At 41.4% G+C, this 13,683-nt stretch overlaps 1 protein-coding gene across 3 annotated transcripts in view; it reads left to right on the top strand.

Annotated features, from left to right (window-relative positions):
- Nucleotides 1-13,683, top strand: part of LOC100650276 (sodium/calcium exchanger 3) — a 116,333-nt gene that overhangs the window by 9,478 nt on the left and 93,172 nt on the right. For all 3 annotated transcript variants that reach the window (XM_048405881.1, XM_048405882.1, XM_048405883.1), the window contains exon 2: nucleotides 101-373. In XM_048405881.1, the coding sequence (XP_048261838.1) occupies nucleotides 101-373 (273 nt within the window). The remainder of the gene's footprint in view (nucleotides 1-100; nucleotides 374-13,683) is intronic.

The raw sequence follows: 13,683 nt of genomic DNA, 5'->3' as shown, positions 1-13,683 counted from the left end.
TGCGTTTCATTTCAAGTGCACTTTAGTATCCGTGGAAATTAGTCGAGATTATACTAAGTACAATATTAAGACGCTAACAGCGATGACGATGATGTTACAGGTTGAGCAACGCGTCGCAGCCTGCCATGCTGGTGTCACCTAGCTTGGCGACCGTGATGATCCTCGACGACGATCACAGCGGCGTGTTCGGCTTCCCCGAAAGAGACATCGAGCTGGTGGAAAGCGTTGGTCAGTTTGCTTTGCGAGTGGTGAGATACAGCGGTGCCAGGGGACGTGTGACCATCCCCTATCGCACCATCGAAGGAACGGCCAAGCCTACCAAGCAATACATGCACACGGAGGGCTCGCTCACCTTCGAGGACAATCAGACCGAGTAAGTGCTGCACATAAGCGTCTCCATAAAATTTCAAGGTTTACGATCGCGCCAGTAGTTAAATACCGACAACAGTTTGCCTCAGGTTGATTAGTTAACCTATATTTAGATACTCGAGCGTATTACGGTCCGATTAAATGATTAGATTACAAGAACTAGGACCCGTATGTAACGAGAAATTGGTTGAAACGCGGACGTGCAAACGACTGGCGAGCTGACTCTACCGCATCCTTCGAGTCGGTTTTGCAATCATATTCTTTTATCGCTAGTAGTCGAGTTTATTAGTTCATTAGTGAGGAAAATATGAGAGAATTTCTGTTGTCTGTGCGAAATTTATTATTTACATCGTACGTTTGGCATCTTTCTGGGAAATTAGAGCGCGCCTGTGACGTAAAAAATTCCAGAGTCACAGCTGTATTTATAGATAATTGATTAAGTAAGATAGAGCTGAAACTCGAAGCGTGTCGCACACGCCTAACCGGGGGATAGGACGTGGCTGAAAGTTAGGGGTGGATTTCGAACGCAACGAAATCCATGGACGCGAGGCAGATTTATCGACGACCTTAATTGGTTTCTCACCGAGTAGCTCCGTAAAGAGCTTTGCATTAGGTAATTCGCTGGGGGCGTTCGCCAATCATCAGTTATCAAGCCGCGTTTTTATTCGTTGAATGGCGTTTCGAAGCGACGAGGCGCGGGGATCGACAGGGAAGCGTGGAAATTTATTCTTGACCTTAATCGAATTTTCAACGGTCACCGTCCAACACCGTGCATTTCACTGCACAGTGGCTCTCTGATCGTATTAAATATCTGATCGAGGCACCCTTGTAATTACGCGACTCTTTACGACCAGCCGTCTAAAAATCGGAGGACCTGATGCTTATCTGTTACGAGTAGCGCTTATTATTGCTACGTAGGCAATAAGACGGCGTACAAGATGTCGAGGTTCGACGTGGCACGAGCGAATCGTTTCTCCTTTCGTAACGTGTCACGACACGAGCTCTTAACGACCCAGGGACCACGCTTAGAGAACGATATTGAGATATTAAAGATCTAAGAGGGGTCATCTAGCGATGTAGCCAGGACATAAAGCACCGTACACAGCGGAGTTAGAAAAATTCAGCCGTTTCACAGCTGCCAAGCGTGTGGTATACCTTTTGAAGAGACAGCAAGAGAAAGTTGCACGCTGACGTCTCGCTCGCGGAACAAATGCCATGGATTACGTATTTTCGGCGTCCGAAAAGGGAAACTTTAGTTTCGCGCAGATTTTATTACGACGTTACATCATTTTGATAACGCGAACGTATCGAAACTTGCAGAGACGCAGTCACAACGATACTAATGTATGTGATGTAACTGTGTGTTTTCGCTCGTATCGTTTCTTCGATAGCGTTACTTTTTCAACGAACTGTGAAGTAACTGTGGAGGAAACAAAGTCGCAAAGAAATATGTACAATTCGCGTTCCAAAGGGGATCGATGATCGGAAGCTACAGCGAGTTGGTACAATCGAGAAACGTCATCGGAGAACGCCGGCTCGAACATTATGCGTCCCGTTGTGGGTTGCGATTAATGGAATTTAAAGCTGGTTGACTGGCTCGATCGAATAAATTAAATGGTAGCTGCTGGATGGGTTGAGGTAAACGCGGGGCAACGATGCATAATTCGAAGGAGCGGCTGTTTCGTCGCGTGTAAATCAACGATCAGTCGTTATCGTATTTGGTTCGACGATTATCAATCGTCCAGTGAATAATTAGAGCATGGAGAGTCACTCCTTCGCAAACATGCACGCGAACCATTTTCGAGATTCATCACGCAAACTTCATATTCGAAGGGGAGTTCTCCTGGAAAATATTCCACGAACGTTGGAAGAAAGAGGCTCTGCTTTCCAGCCAGTTGAGCAAACTGACGAAAAGCAACTCGCAATCGATAAAAATCAAGCCGCTGTTCGAAACGTTCTAGAAAAGAAAATACAAATTTATGATCGTTCACACGTACTCGCAGCAATAAATTCTTACATCTTCGAATTGCCTTCTGATCGCTAGAAATCTGTCATTCGGTTTAGCTTCTGTCGGCAACAGTTCAGGGTAGAAGTTGCTTCTCTCGAAGAAATTGTAACGAAAGTGAAAGGGCTAAGGGTCGCCAGAATTCCATTCCTTCCCGCGGATCAACTTTTCGCTGGATGTCGTTTAAACGCTGCGCGAGCTGAGAAGCTTATTTGTTTTTTAAATTCGAAATGTCAACCAGACTCAGCGGGTTGCTTCTGGTTAATTTGCTAGTCAATGGCTGCTACTTCCCTTGGGCGTTGTTCATGAACGCTTGCTAATTCATGGTCATTCTCAAGTTTCTTTAAAACTTCCGAGTATTGAATCGAAAGCGTTGACAAGTCAACTCTTTCCAAGCCGTGTCACAGCTATGTTTTACTTAGCCACAGTTCCTAACGCATTCCGCCGTAATAGAGCGGTATCCTCGTTGATCGATTGCAAAGCGAGTAACGTCAATTCTCGCGATCTGTCGTGTATGTAAAATGAAATCGACGGACCGCCGGTGAATGACACAAAGAACGTGGAAGTGTGAAGGCGAGTCCCATAGTGGTGCGCGAAGAATCTAAGAATAGGAAGAGTCGATAAAGAATGCAGTCTGGAATGAAAAACACGGGACGAGGAGAAATTTACCAGAAAACTGTGGTTCGATAACGCGCTAACAGTCGAAAGCTACATCGGATCCGTCGTTTTTATCGATGAAACATGTTTGTTGGCTGTGAACGCGGTCGTACGTCGCGTACACTCCTTGTGCGGCGAGTCTGATCTATGATGGTCTCGTTCTACTTGAGCGTATCCTCGGTTCTTTTAATTCCTGTTCTAGGAAACTTCTTCCTAAGCTCTTTATCAAACATTTCTAAATTTATTTCGAGCAACTGCTTTCGAAACTGTAGGTTAAGATAGGGATTTTGAAATAGTAGGATATCTGCTTCAGGCCGAGCAATCTTCCTTGTAACCTGTCAGATTCAATTACGAACAATTTTTAAACGATCCATCAGGTTGTCCCAAAAGTGTCTTACGTTTTATATGGAAATAACATTATTTTATTGAATTACGATCCATTTTGTAGTGATATTAGATTGTCCGAAAAGTTTCTTTCGTTTCATAAGATGATAATAGATGAACAACAATTTGTTTCATATCGTTTTATCGAATTAAGTATGATCCATTTCGTTCTATTTCTATTATTATTCTATTATTAATTCAATAAATTAATATGAAACAAAAAATATTGTGCGTCTATTATTTCCTTATAAAACGAAAGAAACTTTTCGGACAACCTAATAATCGAAGGGAGGTTATTTAATTTTATTAATTAGCGTCATGTCGTTCTACGCGAGAAAATATATCGTGTACGTTAACTATCGCAATTTTCTACGAAAATGTGACTTTTGTATTTGTCGAAAGAAAACAGGACTCTTTTACGAATGTTAATATTTTCTCTTCTACTTATCCTGGTTCAGTAGCGTGTACATATTATTTTATCTTATCTTATCGATAATCCTGTATGTAGAAAAATGCGCCAGATTCCATCGAGTCATAAAATTCATCGAAAAACTGGAATTCCTCAAGCTCTTTCGCGTTTGGTCGATCGATTTTTTCGATTGCCAGTTGGTTTAACGAACGTCCTTTTTGAATAGACAACGAGGGAGAAATTAGAGAGAAAAATGAGGAAAAAATCGGGGCCAGTAGGCAACGATAAAAAGGGATCGCTTTCGTGGAATCGCTGTCGTGTCCCTTTCACGCGCTATCTCGTCTTTTTACGAGCTCATTAATCCTGCTTTCCATGCGCACTTTCGATCGTTCCTTTTCTACGAATTTCTTTCTCTTCGACACGAGCAAGGAAAGTCACGAAAGAACAACCGCGAAGCGCACGCGTTCACGGGCGAACTACACTCGTCTCCAACTACGTCCAACGTCGCTTATCTTGCCGGAAGCACTTGCCTCCTCTCCGCCGGAGAAACGAATCTCTTCCTATTCGCGACGAAAATGACGCACTTGTCACGCGAATGGTTAGGCTTCGAGAAGAAATTGCTAACGTATAGCGTATTATCGTTTCGTCGCAAGTCTATAATTATGTAGAAACATACTGCTACTCGATGCGATATTTTCACTGGGAAAATTTCTACGCAAGACAAGAAACGTAATATACAGTTGCGGTTACGAGTGAGTAAATTATACCAATAGATGGTATTGACAAAATCCGTAATCAATTAGTCATCAACGCAATAGTTGGAATAAATTGGTTTCCTCCTTCTATTTAGTCGTAAAAGATAAGTGGCGTATCTCGTACGACTCTCTTTTCGTCTCCGAATTAAAGTAAAAGTAGGCGACGAGGAGCGTGCGTATTTCTTAAATTGGATCGAAGAAGAAGGACAAGCTTTCTCATTTGGCAAGAGCCAGGTGGTTCCGGGGCGTTTCATCCGGACGATTCGTTGAAAATTGCCGAAGGAAGCGGCTCGTTTCGACGATTCTGATCCTATGGAACACGGTTTGCGGAGAGGGGCGAACACGGGCGAAAGCCCGATTTACAAAATATCCGGGAAATTTCAGGGTTTCGAATAGATTGCGGGGGACAGGGGGCGCAGCACGGAAACGCTGCGAGCGACGCCGGGATTCGTTTTATTTCCGGGCGCCACGTTTTCTAAAGCTTTGCCCCCGCAGTTTTTCGGCCAGAAAAGCGGCGACGCCGGTGAAACGCGAAACTCGTCGCGGCGACGTGCTCGTCCCGCGAGATAGAATTTTCGTCGTCTCTTCTGTTCCAGACAAACGGCTTTCGTTTCTCCAGTTTTCTCGCCGGAAAGCGGAGAACCATGGTGAAAAGCCGAGGAACAGAGTTCCTGCAAAGCAAGTACCATCGAATAGAGAGTTCCTCTTCCCGACAGATGATATCTCGATAGACGTTTATATCGCTTTCCCTTTCCGGCTCTCCTTTGCGACGTTGTTTGAATAGCAATTCGGATCGCGCCACAATTTTTCAAAGTCTGTTTCAAATCGAATGGATTTCCACGCAGACGAAACGCAACGAAACGAAATGAAACGGAACGGTATAAGTATGCTTGTTCGACATCAGTATCCGAATATTACTTGGAATAACGAAATCGATCTTGGCGGAGGGAGCGGCACGGATTTGAACGGTTGTGATAACGAACAATGATAAGACTGACAAAGTGAAAAGCAGGGGGTCGCGATGGGAACGAGAAAATATCGAGAGATGTCGGACGAATAAAAAAAGCACGAGCCAGTAAGTGGGCCAATATGGGGGCGGGAAGCCCGTAAAATGCGGCGTGTTACACCCCTGCGTACCCTTCATTCCCCGGCAACCCCGTTAACTTCTCAAGTGCTAAACACCCTCGTATCTCGGACACCCCCTCTTCTTTCTTCCAGCCTTTCCTCGTAAAAACGCAAACAAACCTGCTCACCCTAGCTAGCCCCATCTAAAAATCGTGTAACATTTAATGAACGGATGAAGAAACGTTTTGTTTCTACCGGATAATAAATTGATATCTCCGACAATAATCCTCGTTAATACGCGCAATGACTACAAAACGTAATCGCGCATAGACTTATTCGTCGATCAAGCGTTTCTTCACCAGATTCGATGTTTCGTGTTCGTAGTATCAGATTCTTATGGTCGTACGAAGATACTGGCGAGCGATACGGAATTTAACCCTTTGCACTCTGAATTTTATTTCAATTTCGTTACCAGCAGCTCCCAACGCTTTTAAGTGTTTTATTTGAAATTTACTTTAACCGAAAAATAAGACAATTTAAATAAATAAAGGAAGAAACACGCAAGTTATTGCAATTATTCACGACAGTCGATGAACGTGCGTTCCGATATTTTTATTATATATCTTCTTAATATTCAATTCTATTTTTTCTTATTAAGAAGAAAAGGAAAATTAATTAACGATTATTATCGATTGACAAAAGATTAATAGACGATATTGTTTCATCGAATTCACTTAAATACCAGTTTTATTCACGCTATTGTTGTATTTTGTAATTTTTAAGTGTATGGTATATCTTGAAACAATTTCCAGCATGCAATTCTGGTTTTCTTTCGCACGTTTCACAAAAAAAGATGGGACTCGACAAAGGAGCTGCTGAGATGAAAACTGATGTCACACTCATAGGATATAGGAGCGCGAAGGGTTAACATACTTTAGTCTGATCGGTTATACCGTAAACTTTGTGACGAATACAACGGCGTGTCGACGCTTCTCGCAGCTGCTGTGCGTAGGAACGACGAGCAAGTTTTCAACGACGCGGTTATCGTGTTACACCAGCTGCTCTAAAACTTGTAATCCATTTAATCGCTGTTCGACTTTTAGACGTCGCTGACAAAGAAAGCTGACGAACCTAAGCCCAACCTAACACCGCCAGACGACTGTTGGAATATTTAAGAAAGAATCGCGCGCACGAGGAAGGCGAGAACTCCGCGAGGTCGCGTAAATTTTGCGCGCGTAGGGAAGAGGAAAACGCTCACACGGCGAGTTTCAAGAGTCGTCGGTTTTCAGAGCCGCATGGCGGAACGCGTTGTTCTTCGCGCGATAAATCACCGGTGGAACGTGTTTTAAGTCGACGTCGCAGCTGCCCGTGACGAATTCCAATTTCCCAGCGTGACATCTTCGCTAGATTTGACTTGCCGGAACTCTGGAATTCGCAATTATCCGGGAACGTGAGCGGTATGAATTACCGTGGACGAATGAGGATCGATCAAAAATTCTGTACTGTCCTTGCTCATTGAATTAGGTTCGTGCAGCAGATCGACGCGCTTCTACGTCGCTTAAGTATGACCTAATCGGAGCGTAATTTTTCCAAATCGTCGTAATCATACATTTAATCGAATCAATTTCTACGCGATTACACGCACAAACGAATTACTTTAATTATTCTTGCTACTTGTAGAATTCAAATATTATAGAATTAATATAGTTCTTGAAACTGAGCTGATACAGTAGTTGCAGTTTCGTTGAAAATAATTTTCACGTTAAACGATCTTGCAAACGTTCTTTGCAGCATTTATGTTGGTTTCTGCGAATTTAAATTGATAGAAGAAAATCATACAAGTTATTGCAATTATTCGTGACAGTCGATGAACGTGCGTTCCGATATTTTTACTATAAATCTTCTTAACATTCAATTCTATTTTTTCTTATCAAGAAAAAAGGAAAAATTAATCAATTATTATCGGTTAACAAAAGATTAATAGACGATATTGTTTCATCGAATTCCAGCTTCGAATTCGTATTTCATATGCACCGACCTAAAGCTAAAAGAAGCTGCAGAATATTGAAACATTCGAATCCTAATCCAATGGCCATGTATAAATTATACGTTTCTGTCTCGTTGCCGGAACAAAAGAAAAAGCGTTTTCTTTTTCCCTTTCTGCCTGTCGAGGCCGACCTAAGAGAATTCAACTCGTCACGAGTTCCTTTGTTATTCATGCTCGCTTTATCGAGCTTTCGTTCGCGTTTCGAAATATATGGCGCGGCGGACTCGCCTATCGAAACGTCATAGAAATCCTGAAACTCGCAAACATCGATGTATTTACGTGTAATACGTGGAACTTTGTGACACACGCGAGGATAGTTTCGAAGCGGGTCCTAACGATGTCGACGCTCATTAAAAGTGCCGCGAACAGGAACATTTAGTCGATGGAACGTCAATGGCGTGGAAACTTGGCCGAAAAGTGAAAAGTCCTCGATGGCGAACTCTTTCACGAGCAGAGTTGGCGCGCAGTGTATGTCTTTTAACTCGTTCGACTCGACTCGAACTCGGAACTCATTACGCGCTCCCCACATCGGTAATTCGTGCAATTTACATGCGGCGCGAGCTACCGCCAGCGAGCCAGCTCGACTCGAGTATCTCGACAGTTGCCTTCTAACGTTTTCGCAATGGAGACGTGTTTCCGAGAGACATCTCGGACAGGTGTGAAGGTTCTTTCTTTTTCCGAGCGTGCACTACTCGAGGATGCATATTTCTAAAGAACATGGTTTGTTCTTCTTTAGGCGACGTGTTAGGTCGACGAACATGTTCGTGTCGACATGCTTTTAGACATTGTAAATATTTTTTAACGGGCAACACTCGTTAGCCGTACTTTAAATACAAAGAACGCGGGTAAGAGGTGGAAAATAAACAAGATAAAGAAAATAATAATTGATAAAGATAATTGAGAACTGTTATTACACGTAACAACTGTTGGCGATGACTCGCCACTAGACATCATCGTTACAGAGTCATGAAAAATTTCCTTGTGAAGCTTATTGACTGACACATTCGGTTAAAAGGATTAAATTTACCGTGGAACGCTTAACAAATATTTGATATCAAGAAATTAATATTATGAATATATTAATATTATGATATTAAGAAATTAATATTTAAAAATATTTAAATTGGAAAGAACGGGTGTATAGCTTTTACGATGAAAAGACACGAGCGGATCATATGTCTCGCTGCTATCCTTTTAAGAATCTACCTTGGACACGCTTTTATGATGTGTTTTACGAATGCAGAGTGTTGAACGATCGAAATGATTAATTTCACGCGCTCGAAGTTAATCTGGTGAAAACACTCGAGAGGAGTGTGATTTATACAAATTGAAAAATTATTAACGATATGTCTATTCATTTTTCACACTTCTTGTGTGAGTATAATAGAGAAGATTCAGCGGTAACACCACCGCTGGTGGGATTACTTTTCGGTTCATGATTGAACGAGCGCTCTTCATCAAACTTTCAATGAAACGATGCGATCGATGGATCTTAAAGCTGATACACGAGCGATCTTACTGTGCAATTTCCCATTTACATATTTATTTACAATTTACTCCTTTTGCACTTTGCAATTTTTATAATTTGATTATTTTGGATGCTACTTGCCACTGAATAACGTACTATCTGTTGTCTCCAAAACAACTGTGTTCCACCTGTCTAAGTAATTTATTCTTCAACTGCTCGCTCGTAAAATCGTTAAGGTTTCGATGGGAAATAATAGAACGCGATAGAAGAAATTCAACGGTAGTCGATACAAACGAAATTCTTTTTCATGGCTTTTACTGTACTTAAAATACTTAACTCGTTGCAAATACTTAAAATTGCGTAGAGAATTCCGATTCTAACAATTAGGAAGTATAAATAACGTGAAAATTTCACAGGACGTGGTTGGACAATATGGTCACTCGAGACTCGTCGTACTTTCTGTTATCATTACCAGCGTGGTCATGTTGGAAGGACACTTGATCAATTTTGTTAACTTGTAACTTTGTATTCCCATTGAGTCGAGCGTCGCTATGTATATATATATATATAATCACAATTTTCTCCGATTCGTGCCACGATTTCCAAACGTCCAAGATTATACCTGGTGGATACGGTATAAGGAAGTTCGTGTTTCACATGGAAATTCCAACGTCGTTGCACGCCCTTTATATCTAACGACACAATTTACATTCGAAATTATGGTAATTTAAATTCTTACTCGAAAGTAGCTGGAATTGTTCTCTCACCTCTCCACATCTTGACGTGGAACTTGCAAGCAACGATTTTCCAAAATGGAACGCAGATCCAAGTGGAACCGTTATTTTTCGTAATTTTCGAGCACTTACGACGTCGCTTGATTTTCCTACATCGACGTCGGAAGAAAGAGGCTTGCGATTTCTGCCTAAATAAGTGTCGACGACGATATCGTGTAAAATACCGCCGCTGGTAAGTACTCGAACACTTTGTTCGATTTATAGTAACAGTAGAACGATACTACGCTTGATTAGATGCACAGTAGAAGAGTTCCGCAAAGGTCAGACGTCTGAACGCTCTCGGTTGGGCTCAAGATAAAGAGTTTGTCAAGTTAGAAAGTAGTGCTTGCAAGCTTTCAAAATTACAAACTCCATTCTATTATCGCGTATCGACGAGAAAGAATCAATTTTATCGAGTTACATAATCATGGCTGATCATTAGAATTAAAAGGATTACAGGATCAGTATTCATTTTTATGCAAATTTATATCTCTACGAGCATAGGTAAAGAAACAGAACTCAAACGGACATTCGTTTTATCTATTAAAAATTGCAATAAATACTCTGCTGATGGTGTTTCACCCACCACTTTGTATATTTCATACAGTGTCTTTAAATTTGCATCAAATTGCCCAGTCCCAACGATCACAAAGAACAAAATTACTGGAAAATCTTAAAACCTTAACTGGAGGACCTTAACCTCTTTAAAAAATACGTAATAATAGAATATTTTTATATTTATTGATTTATTACTTTCTTATAGAAGGATTTCCATGTTATGTAGTAGGTTTTTGGTATTATTAATCCATCTGGCATCCCTAAATGAGGCTTGACACATTTATAAAATTGTAGAGCCAGTCATTTTGACTGGTGTGGTATTTCTAGTGTTAGCATCTAGTGATCCAGCGATCGATCCGGAATTCTCCTGATAACTATGTTGAGAATTGTGGATCTTGATGGCCGAAATATTGTTATGGAGACATTAAATTTACACTGGGCATTACTATTAACGTAGACACATATTTATTTTATAAACGATTTCTAGAATATTCATCGATACACACTTGCACGCGTCTCAGCACTTTCTTCCATACCCGACCTTTTGTAAACTGTTAACCGACCGAACTGTTTACTTTCGTCTGTTTCTCAGTCGCCGCGCACACACATATCTCCACACACTGATATCCACATACAAACATCTCCACTACGCACTCAACCTAGTCCAGCACGAAAATTATACATATCTCAATAAACTAATATCATCATATTGAATGATACGCAGTAAACATTTTAAAAACGCATGGGAAATTGTACAAAACGAGGAAACTGGTTAATTGGGGTTCGATAAATAAATTGCAGGATCCTTTTACACTTTGACAGGTACCGGTCATTTGGACTGGTATTGGTATAGGTAGCCTTAATACAAAATTATTTTCAGTTTGAATACATAAACAACAAAATAAAATTCATTATACTATTCTTTTAGTTATCGTTGTGAAAGTTATTACATCAGAAAGAAATATAACATGAAGTAGGAATTTTAAAATAAAATTGTAAAACCAGTCAATTTGACTGAAGTGGAAGTTCTAGCGTTAAAGTACATTTTGTCAAATATAAGCGAGTGTCCAGATTACTTCGAAGTATACAACAGTTCGCGGCAACCGAGCATCCAACGAATCATTCGTCATACCTCGAGATTACCTTCAGCGGATCACCTTCGTCGCAAGAAACGACATTCTTCGCGCGTTTGAGTGCGTGTGTCGTTGGAAAAAGAGGCTAACGGATTCGAGCTAAGATCGATCGATCAACACCAAGCACCCACGCTCGTGATTCTCAGTTTCTGTACGCGTACGCTCTGTATACAGGCTGCATCCCTTCATCCTGCTCTATGCTATCCTTCCTCTGATTGCACGTTCAAAATTTACGAGCGGCACTTTCGGCCGGGTCATAATTTTCCACGGTTTTCGGGAATGATTGCGAACGCTCACGTTTCGAATCTTCCTCGTGACACACGCATAGGGTTCGTGAATAAATCTTCGATTTCCACTGCCGTAAATCGCACTAGATTTGGCGGATTCGCTTATAGCTTCCAAGGGATGCCTCTTGTTTGATTCCCGAAATCGTAAATCATGTAAAAATATGTTTCCCATCGATTCTCCTTGCGATTTCCACCTCGTGGAACGGCCTGTAACAACGTGATTCGTTTGAAGATCACGGAAAAGGGGGGAATATATCGTAACGAGGAATTGAAATATTCGACAATCAATTTCGCGTTGCCAAATCTGTCCTGTTTAGTTCAGTTGAGTTGAATGTGTATCATTCTGTTAAATATTCAAAAATATCGGTTGTCACAATATTAAACGTACTTCGATCGTTTGCAAAATTTCGATTTATCATCAAGATTTATCAAGATTTAGATTTATCAAGCTGTTTCTTCTCGAAATACGACCTCAGCCTTAGTCTATAGTCTAACGAATCATCTTAGGTTCTTCGATTACTATCGTTGGAAGCAAAGCTAAATTAGTCTGCTTAAACGACCTTATAGGGAAGCTGTCTCATCGAATGTCGTCTTATCGAAACACACTAATCTCACACGGTCGCTTCCATCCAGAAAGAGAGTTCTATATATCAGCTATATATGAGCTACACACACAGACACACACACACATCAGCTAGAAGAAACATCCGAACTAAAAGGGAATCAAAAAGGGTAACTGTTCGGAATCGAAGTATTTGTCTTCGCTTAAAGGAGCCCTTCTTCCATCTCCTTCGACCACGTATTCGAGAGCACAGAAACGAATGGCAATAACTGGCCAGATAGCGCGTCGGTAATGTAAGAGAGAACAAAAAAAGGCGGAGCGAGAATGGACTTTCAAGGGTGGGTCATTCAATATCGTGATACGAGTTAGTAAGCGACTTTTGACTCTGCTCGTTCTTTTCATAGAAGATGAACTGTTCTCGATGCGATTTCAAACATAAAACGCTGTGTGCTTTATCACATTGACATATAAAAACATCATCCTAATACCAGACAGCCAAGAGACCGCATACTGCATCATCTGATCGCGTCGATGAACTGCGAACACAATACTCGATCGATCTTCCGCTCTGTTTATCTGCACATTCTCCGCAATTTTTGTAAAGAATGAATCCACTTATGCAATTATTACCGAAGTTTCTTCAGCGGGAAACGTCTACGAACGTCTACGCGTTGCAGCCATGAAATCGTCGAACCGATTTATCGAATGTTCGCATCCGAGCTGATCGTAAAAGCTCGACGATAATACGAGAAGAGAAGCATATAAAATTATATAATGCTTACATCACGTTGCACTGATTACACGTAAAAATTACATTGGAAATTGCTTGGAATTTTGGCACGGACAGGTCCATTGCCTTCTTTGAGGAATTCACAATTGCCTGTCCTCTCCGAGCTGTAAACTCAAGGATTCAAAGGCCAGGGAAAAACTCCGGTCGAGAAGGCACGACGAACGGACGAGACTCAACTGCTGGGGGAGAGATTCGGCAACGTACTAGGATAGTTCATCATCAGACATCGTATAACAAGATCTCACCACCGCCGTGTTCATAACATCACACTTTGCTTTTATACAACAAGTGCAAATACAATGCTAGATTACCCTAACACTCGATCTATTAAACCTCCTCCACCTTGAGCGTTAAGTCATTCGAGGTACGCGATATCGACCGATCGGTTTGACCTAACCGGTTGCTCTTTAATCGACAATTC

This window comes from Bombus terrestris, chromosome 5 (assembly GCF_910591885.1).
Source record: "Bombus terrestris chromosome 5, iyBomTerr1.2, whole genome shotgun sequence".
In the NCBI taxonomy this organism is placed as follows: Eukaryota; Metazoa; Arthropoda; class Insecta; order Hymenoptera; family Apidae; genus Bombus; species Bombus terrestris.
This window is presented reverse-complemented; position numbering and strand designations above follow the sequence as displayed.